This window comes from Carettochelys insculpta, chromosome 5, assembly GCF_033958435.1.
Source record: "Carettochelys insculpta isolate YL-2023 chromosome 5, ASM3395843v1, whole genome shotgun sequence".
Taxonomy (NCBI): Eukaryota; Metazoa; Chordata; order Testudines; family Carettochelyidae; genus Carettochelys; species Carettochelys insculpta.
In genome coordinates, this window is record NC_134141.1 from 127106426 (window position 1) to 127130247 (window position 23822).

At 62.3% G+C, this 23822-nt stretch overlaps 1 protein-coding gene across 3 annotated transcripts in view; it reads left to right on the forward strand.

The window, feature by feature from the left end:
- Positions 1-19059, forward strand: part of ARID3C (AT-rich interaction domain 3C) — a 104730-nt gene extending 85671 nt beyond the window's left edge. For 2 of the 3 annotated variants that reach the window (XM_074995863.1, XM_074995861.1), the window contains exons 4-8: positions 3759-3942; positions 4703-4947; positions 5515-5778; positions 14048-14137; positions 15996-19059. In XM_074995863.1, coding sequence (XP_074851964.1) covers positions 3759-3942; positions 4703-4947; positions 5515-5778; positions 14048-14137; positions 15996-16144 — 932 coding nt within the window. In that variant the 3' untranslated portion in view covers positions 16145-19059. The remainder of the gene's footprint in view (positions 1-3758; positions 3943-4702; positions 4948-5514; positions 5779-14047; positions 14138-15995) is intronic. The other variant, XM_074995862.1, reaches the window with a different exon arrangement.
- Positions 19060-23822: the final 4763 nt, after the last annotated feature.

Genomic DNA, 23822 nt, shown 5'->3' on the forward strand with positions numbered 1-23822 from the left:
CACGTGCAGCTTGCAAAGCATCGCACCAGCATAGGGCGGGCGCGTCGGTCAGGGCACGGGGCTGTTCTGGCTTGCAGCAGGGCCGGATACACAGTGTGAGAGCCCCACGGAACTGGCTGGGCTGAAGGGTGTTTTCGGGGTGCTGATAGGAACAGGGCGAGGGAATTGCTTTCCTTACAGTGGCAGCTGGAGGTGGCATCTCCTGGAAAGCAGCAAAGCCTCTCATAGGGACTTTTCAAAGAACACCAAGGCAAGCTGGGGAACTCACTGCCGCAGGGTCTTGGGGCGACAAGCCGCCAGGCTGCGTGCGGGGCTTTGCTGTGGGAGCCACTCTGCAGTTCAGTTCGCAAGGAACCAAGTACGAGAGGACATGAGGCTGCAGGAGCCAGCAACCCTCAGGGCCGGGGCATCACTAGAGCCCTCGTCCCCGAGCTCAGGACGCGATGCCCTCGGACGCCCCAAGACAGTGAAACCTGGCGCTTGGCAGGGATTCCCCGAGTTCTGCTGAGCACCTTCACTGGCCCCTGCTGGAGCCAGGCAGTCACAGCCCTGGACCCCTGGTCAAAGCCATTTCCCCAGGGCACAGGACCCCTGAGGGGGTGTTTCACCCACAGGCAAGGCCAGGAGGACTGGCTGCTACCAAGGAAGCAGCGCCATGAGGTGTGGTGCTAGACAGGCGCTGGCAGCTGGGCTCTGGGTCCTAGGGGGTGCCAGGGCCGGGGGCCACCTCCAGTCACATTCTGCCTCTCCTCATGTCCCCACGCTGCAGCCCCAGTGGGGCCTGGCTTGTGCTGTGATCCTGGGAGGGGGCACATGACCAAGGACACCTCTGCCACCCTCCAGGCGTGGTTAGCCTGGGGGCTTAGCCCAGCGCATTTCCTGCTCCTGCTGCCCCTTTGCAGCTGACTTGGTCCAGGGCATCACGCTTGGTGCTCCGGGGAGCACAGCCGAGCCCTGCGCCCTAGCCTTGGCCAGTCCCAGCTGGCCGTCACGGGGGAACAGTTTGGCAGCAGGGGCCTGAGAGTGCTGTGCTGGGCAGGCGGGGGGGAGCATTCGCCTCTTCTGCGGTGCCCCCTGACCACTCACTCACTAGGCCCAGGGGCCAGGAAAAGGGGAACCCCAGGGACCCCTCCCTGGCCCCGGTGGGCTGTGTTCAGCGATCATGCCAGCCAGCGCCCGCCTACCCTGCTGGGGCCCCGGGGGCTCTGGCTCAGGTCTGTCTGCAGCTGCTGCAGCTTCCCCACCCTTGTTCTCGCTGCCTGGGGGGCCCCACGGCCAGGCCACCCCGTGATGTGGTGGCGGGGGCTGTCTGTCTGTCTGTCTGTCTGTCTGTCTGATAACCCAGGGTTCTCTCCTGGCTGTGTTTGATTCCTGACCCCTGTGCGGATTGGCCCAGACACCTAGTCCCAGCCTGAGCGGATGAGAAGGCTGCTCCCAGGGAGTGAGGACGAAGATAGGTGGGGACGGCCACCGGGGGTGGGGGGTAGGGCCTGGGAGTGGGGGGGTTTCATCGGGGTGGGATGAGGACAGACTGGGAGCAGGAAAGGGGCATTCAGGGTCCGTGAGCCCCTCCCCCCCAAGGAATCAGGCTGCCTGCCCCGTCCCTGTGCTAACAGGGACCCTAACTATGCTGTGTCTCTGAGAAGCAATAAAACCTTCTACTCTCCTGGCCGGCGGAGAGCTGCATCTGGGGGCGCAGGGTCAGGGACTCCCCGCTGCGCCGTCACACCCCCGTGCTGGAAACGCAAAGCACAGGTTAGCTGGGGTGGGTCATGCCCCCAGCCAGCCCTCCCACCAGGAGCTGGGCTGCTCCGTTCCCCTGGTGCAGAGGGGAGGGAGGGGCAGCCGTGGGGCCCAGGGGCATGGAAAGCAGATAGACTGGCCCATCAGCTTGCCACCCCTGCCCAGAAGTGATGCTCAGTCCCACTAGTGCTGCGGCATGGGGCGAGGCCTGGGGCAGGCGCCAAGGGCTCCTGGAGCTGTGGTGGGCAGGATTTAGCCCTGGCGCTGGGGGAGGAGCTGGCACTGCAGCGGGGTGATTGGAATGGACTGCAGCTGAGAGGCCCGCCAGGGAGCATGCTGGAGCCTTGCACAGCCCCCCAGCGCCACAACCACAGGCCGCCTGAGCACCAGCGGGCATCTCCAGCTGGTGGAGCTGCTGCGTGTGCCAGGGGCTAGGCAGAGCCCTGGGACTTGGAACCTGCAGCCTGGTGGGGGGGTGGCCTAGTGGTTAGAGCAGGGCACAAGGGGTAAGTGCATGCTGCATTCACCATTGCTGGCCTCGGGTCTCCCAGCCCTGCTAATGCAGCCAGACCGCAGAGCACAGGCCTTCTGAGCTGGGTCGCTGTGTGACTCGGAGCTGGGCCAGAGGAGCTGTGTGGATGCCCAGGTGGAAGGGGAATCCCATTCCTGCCCTCGCAGGCCCCTTGTGTGCCCCACTCGCTCTGTCACGTGCTGCCTGGGGCTGAGTTGCATCCGGCCCCGGCCCTCTTAGGGCTCGTCACAGCTGAGCTCCGAGGGAGCAGGCGGTGCCTGGTCCCCTGTGCGCTGCAACCAGCCCAATGCTGCTGCATAACAAGGGCCTGGCCGTGCCCTGAGCAAGTGGGAGGAAAAGAGGCTCCAGTGAGTGCCTCGGTGACACCCCGAAAGAGCGGCTTGAACCCCCTGGATCCTCCAGCCTGCACTGAGCCCCTCCAGGAGTCCAAATGTCCCAGAGCCAGGCCTGACCCCCAGGTCCCTGGGATGGTGCAGCCCGGCTCCGGCTCTGTCTTTGCTCGGTCTGGGCCGAGGGGATGCCCTGGATCTGGTTGCGGAGCCCAGAGCTGCTCAGGGAAAGGTGGGACACATTGTAAGTCTTCCAGCTGGGGGGTGCCACTAGTGTCCGCCCCGCAAGTGAAGCCGGAGTCCCCAGGTTTGTTTCCTGGGCACCCTGGCTGCAGAACCAGTAGCTGTACAGGCTGCGCTCCCAGCGCAGATGGCATGTTCAGCGGGCTGGGAAGGATAAAGCCTCTGCCCTTGTGGGGAAACCCACAGGGACTTTGCTTGTGAAGTTTTTCCACCTGCAGGAGGCCAGCACCAACTCGAGTCCAGCCAGGGACACTCAGGCTGTGCAGCCAGGGTGTGATGAGTGGATCTCAGCCCTGTTCCTATCTGGATGCGCGACCAGCGTCCTTGCTAATTTTTCCACGTTCGTGTGTGGAATAAATTTTGCATGCACTGAAGCATGTGCGGATGTGCACCACCAGACCCACACACTGCCGGCTGTGGGCATGGTGGGCACTCTCAGGCCTGCCGACCAAGCGGGATGGGGAAGGAAGGACAGAAGAAGGGAGCACTTGCCCCAAGGCCCAGTGTTTCAAAGGGGCCCATAGCTCCCTCCTGGGCAGCCGCCCACACGCTCGGCTAACAGAGAGCACGCTGCGTGTCCCTGCCCCAGAAGGAGCTGGCCCTGTGAGCACCAACTGGACTCTCGCTGGCAGAGACGCCCCGGGCGAGATTGAATTCTGCCGCCCAGGGTCCTGTCGGGCGCTGGGGGTGAGTCGGGAGAGGCCTCCCCTGGCTCTGCCCAGCTCCTTCCCCCAGCGTGAAATTCCCTGCGGCCCTCAGGGTCTGCCCCGGAAAGCAGCCCTGCAGGGCAGTGGTGGTGCAGCCCCCCAGGGTCTCCACCCGGCACTCGCACGGCCCTCGTGCTCTCCAGGGCCCACGTGTTCTCTCGCTCACGTGCCCCCTTCCTCTCTCTGCGTCTCTTTCTCTTTAAGGGACTCCCGTGAACCGAATCCCCATCATGGCCAAGCAGGTGCTGGACCTGCACACGCTCTACCGGCTGGTGACCGAGAAGGGCGGCCTGGTCGAAGTGATCAACAAGAAGATCTGGCGGGAGATCACCAAAGGCCTCAACCTCCCGACCTCCATCACCAGCGCGGCGTTCACGCTCCGCACGCAGTGAGCCACCGCTGCCCTGCGGGGGGAGGGGCCGGGCCACGGGGTGCCACAGGTAGGGGGAGTGGGAGCGGCTGAGCCGGACTGGGAGGAGCAAACTCCGGAGTGGGGTCGCCCCTGGGTAACTCCCGTGCTCAGTGCCTCTCCCAGCGCCAGCCCACAGGCGCACACGCTTTGCTGGATGTTTCCACGCCGAGGAGGTCGGGCCAGGTGCAGTAGCAATGGTTGTTATGACTGATTACGTGCGCCGTGTTGCCCACAAGGACGCCGAAGGCCCTTCCTCTGCTCACACGGGCACGGCCCTTAGTTTGGGCAGTAGAGGCCATCAGTTTTGGACTCAAGGGCCCGGGGCTGGCTCAGAGACCATTCAGGCTGCCAAGAGAAGCACTCAAAAGTTGGTAAGGGACAAAGGGAAGGTTGTCCACTTAACCTTCACTCTGCCCCTGATATGTTTGCACTTGTTTGTACAGCACCCAGCACCGGGGAGTAGGGTGGGGCTCTTTGCGGAACGGACTGTCCAAGTCCCAGTGCAACCGTTCTTTAATGGCAGCGGCAGGCAGGCCTGTGTGGCGGAGCACAGGGGTATGGGCCGGTGAGCCATTGTCCTTGGATGAGAGCTGTACTCTGAACCCTTTGAAATACGCATGTGGGGTAATTAGCCCCTGCGGAGTCCCATGAGGGTGAGGTGTGGAATATGGCACCAGTCACAGCCAGGGCTCATCATGCTCCCTGTGCCCCCTGCCGGCTCCCCCATCCCCTCCAGGTACATGAAATACCTGTATCCCTATGAGTGTGAGAAACGGGCCCTCAGCTCCCCCGGCGAGCTCCAGGCCGCCATTGACAGCAATCGGCGAGAGGGGAGGAGGCAGAGTTTCGGGGCGGCGCTCTTCAGCTACTCCCCGGTGGGCACCCCGGCCATGCTGGGCTCCCCGAAGCTCTCCGTGCCAGCCCTCACCATCTCCGCGCACAGCTGCAGCCAGATGAGCCAAGTGCACGCCATAAAGAAAGGTGCTGGGCGGAGCAGGGGTGGGGCCGCCTGCAGCACCCTGCTCGGGGGGCAGCGGCTGGCAGGAGCGGGGTGTCCTTTGCCCCCGGGGCAGGAGACACGGTTCTGTCCCCCGTGCTGCATGCAGGCTGGTTAGCGGGAGGACGGGGGGCTCTGGCCAAGGGAGGAAGGAGCTTGGCCCGCGATGGCCATACAGCACCTGAGCTGACGGAGGAGGTGCCCCACTCCTGCCGTTCTTGGGGCGAGATCCACCCAGCTGGTGCTAATGGATGGCCCTGGCAGCTCCCCAGAGGCAGGCGCCGTGCCCTGCTGCCCAGCCAAGCCAAGCCCCTGGGGAGGGGAAATCCCCTTGAGCACTGCCTGGGCAGGTGAGCCTCACTGCAGTGTCCTGGGGCAGGGGAGAGCCCGTCTGGCCTTGCAGCCAGGTCGCATCCAGCCTAGGGTGCTGCTCTGCTGCCTGCTGGGCAGGGCTTCCTGCACCCTCGGCATCTCTCAATGCACAGCACCACAGGGGCCACCCGCTGGGCCGGCTCCAGCCCTGAGCCTCTTCCCCCGCTCTCTGCTTCCAGAAGATGGCGTCCTGTCCACGGCAGTGCCCAGCCGCATCGCCATCCCCGTCAGCCTGGCTGGGCACCACATAGCCGCCGCCCAGGCAGCCTCCCAGGCCGTGGCGCTGGAGCAGCTGCGGGAGAAGCTGGAGGTAGGGGAGCCGCCCCAGAAGAAGATGGCGCTGATGGCGGAGGAGCAGCAGCGTCTGGTGCAACACACCCTGCAGCAAAACCTGCTGGCCGTGGCCTCCCAGTTCCCCGTGAACATCAAGCTCAGCAACCGAGGTCTCGCGGGCTTGGGCGGGGCGGGGCGGGGCGGGGCGGGGCAGGGTGGGGGGGAAGCCGGGCAGCACAGCCTTCCCACCTGACCCAGTCTGGCTGCTGTGCCTTTGGGCCGGGCATGGGCTCTGATGTGCTGCTGAGCTTGAAGTGAAACAGGGCCAGGGCTGCTCAGTGTGTGGATGGGAGACCCAGCTCTGTCCTCACCAGCCGGCTTGGCCTGCACTAGGAGATTAGGTCAAATCTAGGTGACGTAGGTCAAATTTCTAAGGAGTCGGTCCACACTGCAGGGTCTGTTCTGCCCACCTTGAGGGGTCCTAAGGTCAACTTTTCTACTCCCGCCTTTCATGAGGAGCGGCACCAAATTAGACTTGCATGGTCAACCTCAGGGCAGTGCAGGCAGAGCACTGTGAAATTCAACATTCTTGGCCTCCTGGAGGTGTCCCACAGTGCACCAATGTGACCACTCTGGCCACCACTTTCAGCTCCGCTGCTCTCCAGGTGGGCAGGAAATGGGCTGGGAAAATTTTATTTTAATTTCTTGCTTGGCCAGCTTGGTGAGCGGAGCGGGCAGCACACCTCGGTAGCACATCTGGCCCTGAATTCCCAGGTCACAGCTGGCTTGGAATGTGCAGGAGATCCAGGTCCAAATTGCTGGAGGGTGGTGGGAAATGAATCTATGCTGGCAGAACTACGCATCAGTGAAAGAAATGCAGAAATATACACCAAGATCTCACCGGGACTGGAGGGAAAAGGATACTCCAGGGATGGCCAGTGGTGCCACATTAAAATAAAGGTGCTTGGGCAGGCGTCCAGAAGACAAAAGAAGCAAGTGGGTGCTTCTATCAGCAGCTGTATGGGATTCTAGGGGAACCCGAAGACAGTCCCCAAATAGACTGTGGATACCTCTGAAGAGCGTCCTCAGGCAGCCTCTGGCAACACAGCAAGGAAGACATGGTGGAAGAGGAGGATGACAATGATCAGTAGGCAAATGGACAGCTGATCTCCCCAACAGCCATGAGCTTTGTGTAACGTTGGATCTCATCCCCTCCTCCCAGGAGGTTTCACAGCCGGACCCTGATGGCAGGGAGGGCGCCTCTGGTGAGTTCTCATTTTTTAAATGTGCTAGAAGTGGGTTAAGGCCGTGGGGTGTGATCTCTGGCAGGTGCTGTACCTACACAGCCCAGCGCCCCCAGAACAACTTGTTAATGTGTCTGGGGCTGGGAGTGGCGATCCTCCCTACACAGCTCCATAAAGCACTCAGGCAGGTACTCTTTAATCTTTCTCATGAGGTTTCTTGGGAGGCCCGCCTTATTCCAACCTCCTTGACAGGACACCTTTCCTACGGAGCAGTGCAGCATACCGACCAGCCTTGTGCCCACATTCAGTCAGCATCTGTTCCTTATCAATGTTTGTGAGTCTGAGAAGGATAATGTCTCTTTTTGCAACCTAGAAGAAGCAGCAGAAGGAGTATTCAGCTACTATATGATAGCACAAGCTGCTCTGCCATGCTGGGCCATCCCTCTCCCCTCTCTGGGCTGCTGTGGGAACGGAAACGTTTTCTGTCCCAGCAGAGCAGAGACTAGAAGCACATGGTGTCTGTGAGAGACACAACTCTCTGATAGCACAAGCCACAGTGCCATGCTTACCCCCACCTCCGTGCCGCCTTTCCCTGGGCCTCTGGGGGAAGGGAAAGACTCAGTTCCTCTGCAAAGCAGAAGCAGCACAGGGTGACCGCTGCTGCCACAGGCCCCTCCTCACATCCACTTGCAGCATGCACAGCTACAGAAATGGCCTTTGCAACCACAAGCTTGAAAGCAAGCCCCAGTCCGTGCTGTACCATGGCTGGAAGCAAAGCAAGTGGAGCAGGTCCCCCTGCGATCTCTGTGTACTTCCTGCTGCACAGAGGACCCTTAAAAAAAACACAAAATTTGTTTGTCCTTGCACAGAATACATCCCTATTGTGTTCCACAGAAGTTCTTTCCTGAAAATCCTTTGTGTGTTGTTAAACTTATCGACTGTAAATGCATTTCCTGATTGTGTGGCCCTCACACGCGTTGTTGCAGTGTGCTCAGCAGCGGGCTCTTTGACCAACTGACACACATCCACAGAAGAAAACAAACACAGGAAGATTAGTTCATAGAGCACATGGAAGCCACCCACCCAGAGAGGGCACAGTTAAATGCATGGAGGAGAAACACGCTGGAGGAGAAGTGGGCTGAATGGGTAGGAAAGGAGAGCAGATCGTGAGGCGAGGAGAGAGCTCAGACAGTGTGAATTGGAGACCGCGAGGGAGATGCTGCAGCTGAGGAGGCGGCAAACACAGCTCCTTCAGTGCCTGGTACAGGAGCACAGAACCCCACTGCAGCCCATACTGAACCACATGCCCTCTTCACTGTGTTCCCTAACTTCCCCACACTGGCACCCCAGGATGCAGCGGGGAAAGTCGAGGGCAGCCTCGCGTTCCACGCCCAGAACTCTTTCTGAATGAAGAAGGCTGACATCCAGATGGCAAAGTGCCCTTGCTTACCCACCACCAATGCCCTTGCCATGAACTCCTTTACCGTCCCCTGAATAAAACGGCTTAAGCTCCCAAAAACAGTGTCTTTATCGCATGTGTTCCACAGGGCCGGGGAGTTTACAGGCTTTACAAGCCAGCACACATCATTCAGGACCTACGAGACAGCAAGAGACATGCCAAAGACTCCCTGATCAGCAGAGCCTCTCTCTGTGCTCTCTTCATCGCCCTGATGTCTGGCTGCTCATAATTACTGGCCAGGTCATTCGCCTTAGCCCTCCAGCCTGGCATGAAAATTTCTCCCTTACTCTGACGTAAGTTATGGAGCACGCAGCAGGCTGCCACCATGAGGGCAACAGTGCCCCCACTGAGGTTTAACCAAGACATGAGGCTCCTGAACCTGGCTTTTAAATGGCCAAATGTACATTCTACCACCCTTTTGCACTTGCTCAGTGTGACGTTACTGGATTTTAAATTGAATATGGATGCCATGTGTGTATGTGATTGGCACCGAACTTTGTGCCAGGTGAGCCAAATGAGGTGTCTAATGAAAGCTGGTAATGCCCTGAGTCTGTTTGTGTTGCTTGCATATCTGTGCCGTGTTTGCATGTGAAGTTATAGATATTGGCTCTACGGCTGTATTAGAAATGTTTTAGAACCAAGAGTACACAATGGGAGGCGTGGTCTCCTCCCCCGGCCGGGGTGACGGGCTAAACAAAGGCACAGATGCCCAGACATCCAATACACATCTCAGGCATTTGGGGCTGTCGCCTTTGGGACTGTCACCTGGAATGTATCCAACGGCCTTGTGCCACAGGAGCCCACCTGGTCAGGTGGTAACCCATGACCTATGGGAGAAGAAAGGAATTTTCTCTCCCCATGAAAACCTGTAGGATGGGCCCTGGTAGGAACAATCTTTGTTCTTTCAGTCCCCATGAACTAAGCTTGTCTGGACTGAGGGGCCCATCCCTCATGAAGATGTGCCTACAAAGACTTTCAAGAATTGAGCATATAGCATTGCTGGCGTGCACCAATAGCTGTAATTTACGTATGTAATGTATCACTTTAACACTTTTTCTCTCACACCCTGTTCTTTCCTTCTTTGTTAATAAACCTTTAGATTTTAGATTCTGAAGGACTGGAACGTGTGGTGATTTGGGTAAGATCCAAGCAGATATTGACCTGGGACTGTGGCTGGACCCTTTAGGGTCCAGAAGAATTTGTATGGAGTTGATGAAATATTAACCCTCTCACCTGAAAATACAAGGCTGTTGGTCTGGGCTTTTGTAGCAGCTAGAGAATCTGTGGGTTTGGTTGTGTGGCTTTTGGCTGGCCAGTGGGGCTGGCAGAGGTACTTTTGTGTCTGGTTTGATTTGTCTTAGTGAGAAGGAAATCCCAGCCTGGGCTGTAAATGGCCCAGATTTAAGCAAAATATACCCTGGGCTGGTTCCTTTAACTGTGCCCCGAACACCCATCATATTACACTCAGCCTATAGCTGAACGGCTCCTTTCTCAGGTCCAGGCTACCCGTGGATGGTTTCATGAGCGAAGGGAGCAAGAGGTACACTGGATCTTCCAGCATCACTACTGGTATCTCCACATCTCCAACGGTTATTTTCTGGTCTGGGAAGAAAGTTCCATTCTGCAGCTTTCTGAGGAGACCAGAGTTCCTAAAGATGCGTACGTCACGCACCTTTCCCGACCATCCCACGCTGATGTCAGAGGAATTACCCTTGCGATCCACCAATGCGTCCAACACCATCGGTTTATGTACGCTGGCAATGGGGCCAGGCGCCGAGACAAGGGTGTGCGTTCCATCTATCCCCCCACCACAGTCTAGGAACCCCACCCCGGCAAAACCATCCACTGTGTCCTGCACATTTCCAGAGTCACTGTCTTTCATAGCAGAAGGGTATGGATTGCCTTGGCTGCCTGAATCAGCACCCCCCCACTGTAGATCTGTCCACTCCAAATTGATTGCCCACTTCTCCTTCTTGGCAGTCCCTCGATAACAAGTAGGACGTCTTCACGTCACTCTATTTGTGAGCCTGTTGATGGCTGATCAGCCCGATTCTGGAAGTGCAGAGCTTATCACAGAAGAGGCAGGTGTTGGTAGCTTGCGGAGGGGTTGGGGGCAGTGTTTGACGCTCTTCACTTTTCTCTGCCTGTCCTCGTATGCACTGCGGCAGGGCCTCTCCAGCTGCGCCACCCCCTCATGGATTAGCCCTCTCCACTGCCCTTCCTCCAACTTGGAAAACAGAATCTGTTTCAGGAAGCACTGATCAGACATCCCAACCACGTGACCAGTCCAATGAAGTTGTTGGTGAATAATAATGGCTTCAATGCTGGTTATCCGACTCTTCCAGGACACTGGTGTTCATGCACCTGCCCTCTTAAGAGACATATAAGATTCTCCTGAGGCAGCATTGATGATATTCTTCAAGTGCCTTCAGATGATGCTTGTATGTTATCCAGGTTTCATATGTATACGGCAACGTTGGTACAACCACTGCACGGTATACAAGGAGCTTTGTCTTGGGGCAGAGGTCCCAGTAGCTGTCTGGCATTGCAAGCTTCCACAGAGCTATTTCCACTCACTTCTGAACTGTCAGAGCAGGTCTTATTTTGATATTGCTGCGCTGCAGGGTGGGGGGAAGCGATTTGCGAAGTTCCATGAAAGTGGCTGTAACATTAGACATTTTTCTGGGCACAGCTGAGAGGGCCAAATCAGGGCAAACTGCTTCAAACAGGGCTACTGACAGCCCCAGACTGGGGGTCCTCCACTATAAGGCACTGACCCAGTCACACCGAGCACGGCTGTCACCACACTGGCCAGCAAGAAGTCACACCAGCAATTCCCTCAGACACTGCAGCCCCCCTTGTGCCATAGCCCGTCCCCTCCGCACACAGGTGAGAGGATATGAAAACCAATCGCACCAAATCCAAACAGGTTCTTCCTGTCCCAAAGGACCAGCCACATCCCCAGGTCAATGTGTACCTCAGATCTTACCCAAAAAGTGCGCTGGGCCAATCCTTTAGAATCTAAAATCTAAAGGGTTATTAACAAAAGAAAGACAGAGGAGGGTGAGCGTGAAAGTGCTCCAGCAATCACATCACACACCCCGATCACAAAGCTCTCGGTGCCGGCTGGCAGCAGCGGTGGAATTGCTGGGAGCTTACAAGTCTCTGGAGTCCGTCCTTGTAAGGACGGGTCAGCGACCTTCCCTCCCGGGCCCAGCTCATAGCAGAGCTGCTCCCCAAGGGACGAGCTGGAGTGAAAACAAAGACGGAGGAACCTCAGGACCCATGTGGAGGGAATCCCATTGTTCTCCCTGTGCGGAGCAGGGCTGAGTTGGAGCCTGTCCCATGAGCAGGTCACCTGCCCAAGTCCTTTTTAGGATATTTGCCATCACCTCTCTTCTGGGCGACACCTCACAGCCAGACCTCTCAGGTGGTGATTGGAATCTGGTACGGTCAGTTGTCAAGTACAGCGTCACAGGAGCAGGAAGGCTCTCACACCGGGCTGCCACGCCTCCTGCTCTGGGCTCCCAGAAACGAACATTTCAAATACCCGCCCAGAGCCAACACCCACCGCTCCCCATAGAAAAACGATACCCACCTACGAGCTGTACACGCATTCAGTCACTCTCCGTCTTCCAAGAGACACCTCACCGGGCCCACTTGGGACGAGATCTGGTGCAAACAACAGCGATTTGCACATTCTTCTTAAAACCCCTAACGTCACCAGGGTCTCACGCGGGCAGACGTTCTGGAGCCTCTGCTGAGCATCCCACAGCTGCAGAGCATCGTGGTCCCACCAGGCTGAGCTCGTTTCGCAGCACCAGAACTCACACGCCACTGTGACCAAAGCATCAAGCGCACCAGCATCTCCCCATTCCTGCTCTTGGCGGCTCACATTCACGTACGTCTGTGTCCTCCGCAGAGCTTTCTTCGCTCTCACTGCTGCTCAGGCTCTGCACGTACCACGGCGTGACGTGTGACGTGCTCACAACGCTTCCACGACAGTATGAAGCTGGACAGGGCCATGGCAGCCTTGCACTCGCCTCTGCACGGATGCCCAGTGAAAAAGTGGTGCGAAAACCCTTTTTGCCATTGCTGTCCAAAGGGAAGGGGAGGAGAGGTGCGCGATGGGAGGCTGACGACACACACCCAGATGCACCCGTAGCACATTTTTGTCCTGTCAGACACGAGGAGAGGAACCCACAGTGCGTTGCTGACAAAGTGGAAGCTGACAACACCAGTGGGGACACCCTCCATCGACGTTCGGTGCCAATGTGGACGTGCGCCCTCGACTGTGCAAAATCGGAGGCTAGAAAATTCGACCTAATTTCCTAGTGTAGACGTGCCCTCAGTGTGAGCCAGCAGCCCTGCCTGGTGTCAAGGCATGTTAACAACCAGCGTGTGAGGCCCGGAGTCCTGGCAGGGTTGCTCCATTCTGCCGCCTTGTGGCCTCCGTGAGATGTGCTGTTCCTGCCATGTGCTCCTGGCTCCGCTAGGGCAGGGGACTGGACATGCAGCTGGGGGAGATAGGAGGGAGCGCAGCTGGGGAGGGACAGAATCCAGCCCTTCCCTGCGTGGGATAAATTCAGCCAGACCCTGGTCACCAAGTCCCAGCCACGCCGCTCAGCTGCTTTGGGGCGTCTGGGCCTGTACTGGGCTGGGAAACAGGCCAGACTTTCAGAGGCTCCTGGAATGTAACAGCCTCAGGGGGCGAGGGGTTAGCAGCCCTGGGCATGGCCTGCTCCCCTCCCAGGGCTAAAGGCAGCCTGCGAGCACGCCCCTCTGGAGCAGAGGGACAGTGCAGGATGGGGGGATCACATGCCCCACCATCCAGAGCACATCCGAACCCCAGAGGGGTCAGAGAGGAGACTGGCTGGCTGCGTGTGGACAGAGGGGTGTGTGGGAGGGGAGTGATGAGACAGGCAGTGAGAGGGCAGTGACAGGTGGGTGGGCGGGGGCAGAATGACCGAGTTAGGGAGGTCTTTGATTTCACCACCTTCCGCTGGAGGAAGAGACAAACGTTCAAGTTCCATAGACGTCTTCTCCCGGTCTGTGGCTAGAGGGGTGCGGGGTTAGTGAGCACGTGGGAGGAATGTCTGCGGGGGTAGGCAGAGGGGACGGCTGGATGGACAGATGGACAGATGAGAAGGGGACATATAGATGGGATAGGGAGCAGGTGGGAGGAATGGCTGGGGAGGTAGGCAGAGGGGACGGCTGGATGGACAGATGGACAGATGAGAAGGGGACATATAGATGGGATAGGGAGCACGTGGGAGGAATGGCTGGGCTCTAGGCAGGGCAGGAGGGCATCAGGAGGTGGCTGCCTGGCAGGCAGACCGATACCATGGGTGGCCAGAGAGCAGAGTACACATGGAAAGCAGAGCGGGAGAGATGGCTGGGCAGGGGCAGGCTGTGAGGAGCCCTCCTGCGCCCCACCAGCGATGCTCATGGGACGCCACTGTCCAGCCCTGGCACCGTCGCCCGGTGACACCTGGCCATTACTGGGTGAGGCGGCGCCACGTGCCTGTGTGCCCGAGTGGTGCCCATAGGCCCCCCCTCCAAGGCACTGGGGCAGTGGCAGGGCCCTGTGAGATCCCACCTCCATTCCAGCACAGCTGGACCCAGTGCCAAGGCAGAGAGGTGAGGGGGGAGGTGGCCCCTCAGCTCAGCCAGCTGCCTCGCCCCACCGTTTCTGCTTCTGGCTTGTCCTGCTCATCTCGGTATTTCCTTCCCCAGATGACAGACAGGAGGCTGCATTGAATCTGTCCACCAGCGGCATTAGCAGCATCAACATGTCAATAGAAATAAATGGAGTTGTCTACACAGGTAAATAGAAGGGCCGCTCGGCCCGGATAATTGCGGCCAGGAAATCCAATACGTTATAGCCACTGCCCAGCCACGGGCCCTTCCTTCACTTGGATGTCTGTACTAGAAAATCCATGGTGATGAAGTGGCGGGGCCCAGCAAGCCGGGGAGGCGGCGGCCGGGGGGAGAGCTGGCGATTGCCCTGGGGAGCCACAGTCAGTTCAGCACTGGCAGGCGTTGGGAGCAGCAGGGCAGGGCAGCTCTGGTGGCAGGGGGCTGGCATAAGGGCTACATGCCCCAGACATCACTGGCATCCCAAGGGGCAGCAGCACCTCTGCAGAGGGGTGACTCTCACTGTAAGATCTCCTGCCTTTAAGCGAAACCAGGCCAGCGCACCCAGACGCCACAGTGATGGGCACGCTACACGTGCTGGAAGGCTAGCGCTGCCCAGCTTGACAGCAGCCTTCAGCTTCCTGAAGGGGGCTCTAAAGAGGATGGGGAGAGGCTGTTCTCAGTGGTGTCGGACGGCAGAACAAGGAGCGATGGTCTGAAGTTACAGAGGGGAAGGAGTAGGTTGGATATTAGGAAAAACTCTTTCCCCAGGCGGGTGGTGAAGCACTGGGATGCGTTGCCGAGAGAGGTGGGGGATTCTCCGTCCCTAGAGGTTTTTAAGTCCCGGCTCTAGGAGGTCCTGGCTGGGATGACTTCATTGGGGTTGGTCCTGCTTTGGGCAGGGGCTGGACACAATGACCACCTGAGGTCCCTCCCCGCCCTGGGAGTCTGCGATTCTGTGAAGGCTTTTGCTGAGTGAGGGCCATAGTACGCCCTCGCCCCTTCACAGCACATGGGAAGCAATGAATTAACAGGCAGCAGGTTTAAGCCAGAGGGCAGGCAGGACTGCGAACACAACCCTGGGGAACTCCCTGATGGGGGGGGGCGGGGGGCAGGGAGGCCAACAGTGCAGCTGGGTTCACCAAAGGCACCAGCTCAGCGCACGGAGGGCAGGTCCAGTGATGGCTGTTCGCCTGGCTGGGCAGGGACACAGCCCCTTGCTTGAAGGTCCCTGAACCTCCCCCACTGCCAGACGCTGGGCCTGGGTGCAGAGCCAAGGGGGCGGCCTGGAAAGTTGGGGGGCAGCAGGGAGCCTGCCCCGTCCACGCCCTGATGGTGACCCCTTTCGCGGCACAGCAGCCTCGGAGCAGCGCAGTGCTGGTCCCTGTGGCCTGTGAGCCGACCCCTGGGGCTGAGGGACCCTGTGGAGCCAGCTGGGAAGGCCTCGGAGCCTGCCCCTTTCTGTGCGCCTTCCTGCTGTGGCTCAGATGCCACGCTGAGCCGCCCTGGGTTAGACAGCTGCGCCATATTCCCTGCATCAGGTCAGCCCTGTGTCTGTACTGGGCTTCGCCTCCCCCCGCCTGGAGTCCCCAGCCCGACACCCCCACTGGGCCCCACAGTTGCGGGGCAGGAAACGGAGGAGCAGGAAGCCAGTGATGGGGCTGCAGAGGAGGGTGGGAATGTGGGAGGAGGGGAGGGCCTGGCTGGGACATGGGTGCGGGAAGGGGCTGGGTTCTCACTTGGCGGTCGGCAGTGACGGGGGTCCGGCAGGGTGTGCGTTGCTGAATGGGCAGCGCAAAACCAGCGTGTGATGAGAGCCAGAGCTGGTGGTGGACACGCAGGGCCGAGCGTGGGCCCGGGAGCCGGGGCCAGTGCAGAGGGCCCCTGGGAGCGGGGGGATCTCGGGTAGAGCTGGAGAGTGTCGGGGGGACAAGGAGGATGTGCCAGGTCCCCAGGGTGTGGGTCAGGGCCATGCCTGGTCTCCTGCCATGGGCTCTGTGGTGCCCTTGCGGACGTGCTGGGTCACCCGGTGTCTCTGCTCCCACAGGTGTTCTGTTTGCCCGCAGGCCCCTTGTCCCTGGGGCGCCTGGCAGCCACAGCGGCGGGAGCTCCCATGGCCGGTCCAGCCCAGCAACCTCCCACAACCAGCTGCTGTCGTCCTCGCACAGTCACACTCCCGCCAGCGCCTCGCCGTGAGGGAGGGAGAGAGAGACACCGAGGGACCCTGCCCCATCCCACCGGCCCCCGCAGCCCGACAGGTCTGGGGTGCCCACCACATGCCCCAGCCCTAGGAACCCATGGAGGTGCCCTGAGATGTGGGACTCTATCCGGCTGCCCTGGCCTGCAGGGCTCTTCCCAGCTGCTGTGGGGTGACTGGCTGCCCTGGGCTGGCAGTGGGGGTCTGGCTGCCTTGTGCTGTAGGGTGTGGGGCTCTGCCTGGGCTGCCCTGAGCCATGGGGGGACTCCGGCTGCTCACCTGTTGATGCCAAGCCACTGAGTGGGGCAGAGAGATTTGCATGTACATCTGCTCTCGCTCTGACATACCCACCACATGCCCCCAGCACACACATGCAATGGCCTCCCTCTGCTACACACTGTGTGTGTGTCCCACGCCCATCTGGGACATATTTCATTGTGACCCCAAGCACCTTCCCTGCTGCCCGCGGTGCCCGTGCCCGGCACACAGGCTTCCATGGGACCTGGCCCATTATGCACGTGGCACCAGCCTGTTACGCACTCACAAGTGGTACCTGGCCCCCATGACGAGCTCATGCATTGTACCGGTCCCTGTATGGTACTGGCCCTGGTGCACTCATGTGGCACTGGCCCATTACACAATGGTGGCACCCTCCCCATTGCACACTCACATGTGGCACCTGTCCAGTTACACGCTCACATGTGGTACCTGCTGTGTTACACACTCACCTGTGGTACAGTGCCCACTACATGCACATAATACCCAGTGTTACACACTCACATGTGGTACCTGCCCTGTTACACACACATGTGGTACAGTGCCCACTGCATGCACATAATACCCACTGTGTTACACACTCAGATGTGGTACCTGTCCCATTGCACACTTACATGGTACAGTGCCTGCTACACGCACACAATACCCACTGTGTTACACACTCACATGTGGTACAGTGCCCACTACACGCACACAATACCCACTGTGTTACATGCTCACGTGGTACCTGTCCCATTACACACTCACATGGTACAGTGCCCGCGACACACACACAATACCCACTGGTTACATGCTCACATGTGGTACCTGTCCCATTACACACTCAGATGGTACAGTGCCCGCGACACACACACAATACCCACTGTGTTACATGCTCACATATGGTACCAGCCCGTTGCACACACACTCCCTGCCCATGGGGCTTGGCAGACACAACCCGCACTCTGACGATGCCCCTCAGGACTTGCGTTGTCCCCAGGACTCCCCACCTGTACCCCAGGCTCCCCTGTGGGGGAGGGGGATGCAGGTGAGCTGGACAGGAAGGTGTGAGGCAGATTCCTGGGTTGAAGTGGGTGATGGGCCCCAGGCTGTGCCACAGAGCCCAGGGCGGGGCGGTGGGAGCCCCATGCTGGGGCACCAAGCCTGGCCAGGACAGGACGGCATCTGTGGTTCCTGCCCTGGCCCCAGGCAGTGCACTCAGGGCTGGGGTTGTGCTGTTCTAGTCCAGGCCTCACACCAGCTCCACCTTGCAGAGCCCGGCCAGGTCAGGGTCTGGAAGCAGGGCGCCCTCAGAGCCCCTTCCCAGGTGCCCAGCTCTGGGTCTCGGCAGCCCCTGGTGGGCCCAGCACCTACCCACACGCATGACCCTGGCGCTAAACAGCCACTTCCTCTCCCACTCCCGGCCTGCGCCCTCCAGGCCATGGGCAGTGGCAGGGGCATGGCCTCGGGGTGACACTGCAGCCGCCAGGCTGGGAACTCGCCCGTGGGGAATGCGGAAAAGTGACAACAGAAAGGGGCTTTTCCGAGGAAATGGCCCCCTTAAAAATCCAGACAGCTCCCTTCCCCCATCCCAGCCCTGCCCCCATGGCCTGGCCTCAGCTCTGCAGGGCTAGGGGCCACCCCAGCTCTGGGGTTGTGGGGAGCACAGAGAGGGGCCCAGCACGTGGGGCCGCTGGAGGCGCAGGGTCCCTGCTGAAGCTGGAAACCGGAGGATGTAGCTGGCGGGGGGCAAGGCGGCTGTTCGGGGCTGCACGTGCTCAGCAGCGGGGGGGGGGGGGTTGCTGGCGCTCGCCGCCCCCACGGGGGAGGTGGGGGACATGGGTGGGGCTGTGCGCCCTCCCCCCCCGTCCCCCAGAGCTCCCCACTGCGCGCTCCCTGGCGGGGAGGGGAGCAGCCAGCAGTGTCCCCGTCCGCACCCCAGGGGGCTGGGGCAGCCCTGGGCCGGTGGGAGGCGTCCCTGGTCCCTGCTGGGAGCCCCCCTCCCCGGAGCCTGGCTAGGAGCAGCCCCCCCGGCCCCCGGCCCCCCGCCAGCTGGGGCGCCTCGCCTCCCGTCGGGTCCCGGGCACAGGGCCCCCGCAGAAGGCAGGGCCCCGCCGCACCTCGGAGCGCCCCCCGCCACGGGACCAGAGCCGGGACCGGGCAGCTCCAACCTCACGTCTACCTCACTGCGCGCCGGCCGGAGCCCGAGCCCGAGTCCGGCTCGGCCCTGCCTCGCGCCCCCCGCACCCTCCTGCCGCTGGGCGGAGCCGACCCCGGGCTGCCGGGAAGGACGCTCCCTGCGGCCGGCGAAGGGGCGCCCGGGCCCGGAGTGGGTCGGGCGGGGCGGGGCCGCGTCGCGTTTCCAAGCTCTGGTACCAAAGAGGACATCCGCCAGGCCCTGGGAGGGCGCGGGGCGGGGTCTGTCTGTGTGTCTGTCCGTCTGTCTGTGTGTGTGTGTCTGTCTGCTCGCGGCCAGGCGCTCCCTCTGCCGTGCCGTGGCGCCGTGGCCGGCTGGGTGGGGGCTTTGCCGGGGGAGCGGAGCTGCGGGGCGCGGCTCGGGGGGAGCCAAGGAGCGGAACCGAAGGCGGCCGAGGGAGGTTTCCCCTCGGCTGCTCCCAGCGCCAGCGCGGCCGGGCAATAAACAGCTGCTTTTCCTGGAGCTCTGGGCTGCCCTCGTGTGTCCGGGTCCCTGGCACCCTGCAGCGCAGCGCCGCGCCGGGCTCCCCGGGGCGCCTCCCTCCCCGCAGGGGCGAGGGGAGGGCGTAACCCCTAAGGGGCGGGGAGGGTCTCTCGGTGTCCCCGGCCCAAATCAGGCCACATGGCGGAACCCCCAGACCTGCCGGGGGGGGGCGTCGGCAGCCGGGGGGCGGGGCAGGCACCTGGCGCCGTAGCCGGGACCGGGGCTGCCGGAGGGCGGATCTGTGTCCGCATCTCCTGCCCGCCGGCGCCCTGCTGCGCCCGTGTCACTGGGGCGCGTCCCGGGGTGCAGCGGTAGTAGGTTGTTACAGGTGCCGGCGAGCCGATCAGGGCTAGCGGGGGCAGAGCGGTCGGGCGCCCCAGGATAGCCGCCCTCCGGCTGCGTCCCAGTTGGCCGGGCGGCGGGGGCGCTCCGCCCCGAGCTGCCGCTTATCAGCCGACCGGCGCCTGGACTGGCGCATCAGTCCCGGAGGTGACGGACTCGATAACCCCGGGGTGGGTCCCAGCGACGGGCCGCGCCCCGGGGACACGTGCTCTGCGCCTCGGGCCCGTAGCAGGCGCCTGGGCTGCGGACCTCTCGGGGGCACCGCGAACCCCTGCGTGCACCAGCCCCGCCCCGGGAGCAGCGAGTGCCGGGCTCCTGGGACCCCCGCTGGCCGTGCGCCTCGGCTCCCCGCCCGCAGAGCGCAGGAGGGCGGCGGCGGAAGGACTCAGGCGCACCCCCGCGGAGACACCTCTCCGAGAGCCGCGGGGTAGCAGGGTCGGCCCCCCCTGCCCCGCTCAAGGCCCAGCCCCACAGGGACTGAGCTCCCACCCCGGCTGCGCGGCCAACGCTCAAACCACGGCGCCCTCCCTCCAGCTTTCGCCGCTGGGGCTCCCCACGGCGCAGCCTCCGCTGCGAGGGGCCGAGCGTCAGGCCGCGGCGTGTGGCCCAGACCCGGCGCCGGGGCTGAGCAGGAGGAGTGCGGGCTGTGACGGCGCCCAGAGATGGAGGGGGGAGTCCCGGGGCCGGGCCCCGTCCAACGTGACGGTTCTGTGCAGCCGGACGCCCGGGCGCAGGGGGACCATCAGCGCAGGTGGTGCCTCCGGGCTGCCCGGCCCGTCGGATGAGCAGCCGGGCCCGGCCACGCGGGCGAGGGACCCCGCGGGGTCACTGCAGGGGCTGGCGCAGCCGCCGGGCGCGTTTCCGGGGCCCGTCCGGCCGCGTGCCCATGAGCAGGGCGCCCGCCAGCAGCGAAGCGCAAGTCTGGCCCCGGCCCGCCCGTGGCCCCTAGCGCGGGGAGTGTGACTCACTGGGCTCCGGGCATCGGGCCTGCAGCAGGTGCAGGGGCTCGGGCTCTGACTATGAGGTGATCGCTGAGTTCAGCCCCAGAGCTGCCCATAGCTAACCCCCCCAGGCCCCAGCACCCCAATAACTAACCCCTCCAGGCCCCAGCACCCCCACAGCCAACACCCCCACAGCTGATACCCCAGGCCCCAGCACCCCAATAACTAACCCCTCCAGGCCCCAGCACCCCCACAGCTAACCCCCCAGGCCCCAGCACCCCCACAGCTGACATCCCAGGCCCCAGCATCCCCATAACTAACCCCTCCAGGCCCCAGCACCCCCACAGCTGACACCCCAGGCCCCAGCACCCCACAGCTGACGACCCAGGCCCCAGCATCCCCATAACTAACCCCCCAGGCCCCAGCACCCCCACAGCTGACGACCCAGGCCCCAGTATCCCCATAACTAACCCCTCCAGGCCCCAGCACCTCCACAGCTGACGCCACAGCACCCCCACAGCTAACCCTCCAGGCCCCAGCACCCCCATAGCTGACACCCCAGGCCCCAGCACCCCCACAGCTGACACCCCAGTTACAGACAAGCTCCTGCCCCGAGGCAGCCACAACTCTGCGATGCCTAGCCCACCCCCACCCCACACACAGGCCCTTTCCAATCATTAGGCCTCTGGGCAGTAACTCCCCACTCCCACCCCACTGTCGGCAGCCCTGGCGGCAGGGGACGGTCCCATCTTGGCCACGGGGGTCCGGGGGGGCGAGACACAAGGGCCTTGGCAGCTCAGCTCTCCAGGACCACAGAGGGGCAGAGAGAGGTGCCGGTGCACAGGCCAGGAACCCCGGGCACGAAGGCTGAGCTCTCCCCGGGCAGCTCCTCTGGGGCGGGGCTGAGCACCTGCCGCAGGGAAAGGCCCCTGCACAGCCCTGAGCCAGCAGGGGAGGGGCACCTCCCAGCGGGATCCAGCCCCAAAGCAAAGGGCTCAGCCCGGCTCCGTGCCTCCGGCTGCGCACAGGCTGCAAACACATGCACGAGTGCACGCGCACACAGAGTTGCACACACGTGTGCACCAGGGCAGGGGCCCCGCAGGGTGGGAACCACGTGCCGTGCAGAGCAGGAGAGGCAATAGTGAAGGGATGCTGCCACCTGCAGGCCAGGGCGAGTATTACAGCCTCCTGCGCCAGGTGAGCAGGATGCGTGGCGGGGGGACCCTGGCACAGCTGCGGGCGGTTGCGCTCACGGGCGGTCCAGCAAGCCAGGGCCAGTCACTGGCGAGGCCACACTGGGCCAGTGGCCCGGCCTTCCCTGGCACTGCCTTCTATATTGCTGGGATGAGCTGGCGCGACCCCCTGGGCCAGCACCGCAGCCTCCCCTTGAGCAGGGCTCCCTGCGGCTCCATGAGGCTCACCCAGGAAATTAGCAGCTTGCAGCCCCAGCCAGCCTAGCCCGGGCCTGTATTCTGCTCTGGGCTGGGCACAACCCTCTGCAGCTGACAAGGGCTCTGGGGGACGTAGGGTGTGGCTTGGGACTCAGCCCATCTTCCCACTTTGCTACCTGTCTCCTGCACTGGCCCTGGCAGCTTGACCTGGCAGCATCAGCAGAGCCCAGGCCTGGGCTTTTCTGCAGCCAATGGAAGTTGCGGGGCTGGCACCTGGGTGCCAGTGGCCAGGCTGGCCAACAGACCAGCAGGGCATAGCCAGCTGGGATGCAGCCGGAAGGCCCTTCTCTGCCACCTCGGCCACCAGACAAGACAACAGGTTAACACCAGTTCCCAGAGTGGCTGGGCCTATTTCACCTCAGCATCTGCCCCCCCACCCCCCCGGGCCAGTGGGGTTGGGTCTTTGTTCTGTGCCTGCAGGGTACTAGAAGGAGCCAGCCCTAGCTATGGCCTAAAGAGGGCGGTGGGAGGCTCAGGGAAGGGTCAGCTCCCCCAGTGGGGCAGGGCTCGGGGTGAGATAAGGAGCTGAGGGCTGAACGCATGGGGGCACGGGCCTGTCAGACTGTAAATCACCTACACTGGGCCACAGGCTGGCTACCGGGGAGTCGCCAGCCTGCAGGGAAAGGCCAGGTGCCAGTGTCACTCTCCTGGTGGAAAGGCCTGTCGGGGGAGGGAGATTTTGCAGCATTTCTGTTCCATTCTCTCTCTCTCTCTCTCTCTCTCTCTCTCTCTCTCTGAGCTCCTGGGGGGGCGTTGCTGCTGGGGAGACCAGACCGAGCAGCTGCCCCAGGGCCCAGCACAGGCCTGTGGGGTCACAGGCTGCCCTCTCCACTAGGCCCTGGGCAGCCTGGAGCACACTGCTCCTACTCACCCCAGGTCGCTGTCCACACCTCACAATGCCCCTTCCACGGCGGGGGGGGGCGTAAACTGAGGCACGGAGGGGCTGGGGCTGGCCCCACTGGCTGCACCAGGTCAGTGGCAGAGCCTGTACGCGAACCTGGCCCGTTGGCTGCCGGCTCCCCCAGCACCAAGTGCCAGAGACACAGCAGAGGTGGAAGGCTGGAGCAGCCAGGGCCCTGGGAAAGGAGGGGTGTAACACTTGCCCCCCTTGCCCATGGACGTGCCCAGGTGTCACCGGGGATGGGCAGGGCCCTGGGGGTGGCAGTGGGCAGAGCACAGGCAGGGGAGCAGTGTCCTTGGAGAACTGGCTCCCACCTGCACACAGGCACAGGGGCACGTGAGTTTGGGGCAGCAGCAACTGGTGATCTTCTGGGGCAGCTCTGGGACCCCAGCCCTAGGGGTCTGGACCTGGGGTCCTCAGCCATTGCTCAGCTGGGCTGGGGGTGCTGGGGCACTGCAGGGCACTGGCAGAGCTGGGGCAGAGTGCTCCCTGCTGAGGCCCCGGGCAGGCATCACAGGGGGAGCTGCAGGAGGCACAGGGCCGGTAGCAAGCTGGGGAGGGCGGGGGAGTGCATCCTAGTGGGTGGAGCACTGAGCTGGGTCTCCTGAGGCCCTGGGAGCACTTCCCCCGTGCCTCAGTTTCCCTGCTGTAATAGGAGATGGACACAAACACACCTTCGGACAGCGCCTTGCAGCCTCCGGAGGATGAGTCCGCGGGGGGGGGCGTGAACTGCGGGGGCGGGTATGGGTGCACGGGGGGTGCCTGGGCGGGGGGCGGAGCACAGAGCTGCTCTGACCATTGCGGGCCTGTTGCAGGCAGACGCGCTTTGTGTCCATGTGCCGCCGGGGCCTCCCCCCACCACCCGTGCGCTGCCGGGGCTCTCCACCCCCACCCCCCCATGTGCTGCCGGGGGCTCTCCACCCCCTCCCCCACCCCCACGCTGCTGGGGCTCTCCACCCCCCATGTGCTGCCGGGGCGCTACACCCCCACCCCCACCTGTGCGCTGCCGGGGGTCTCCACCCCCTCCCCCACCCGTGCGCTGCCGGGGCGCTACACACCCACCCATGCACTGCTGGGGGCTCTCCACCCCCGCCCATGCGCTGCCGG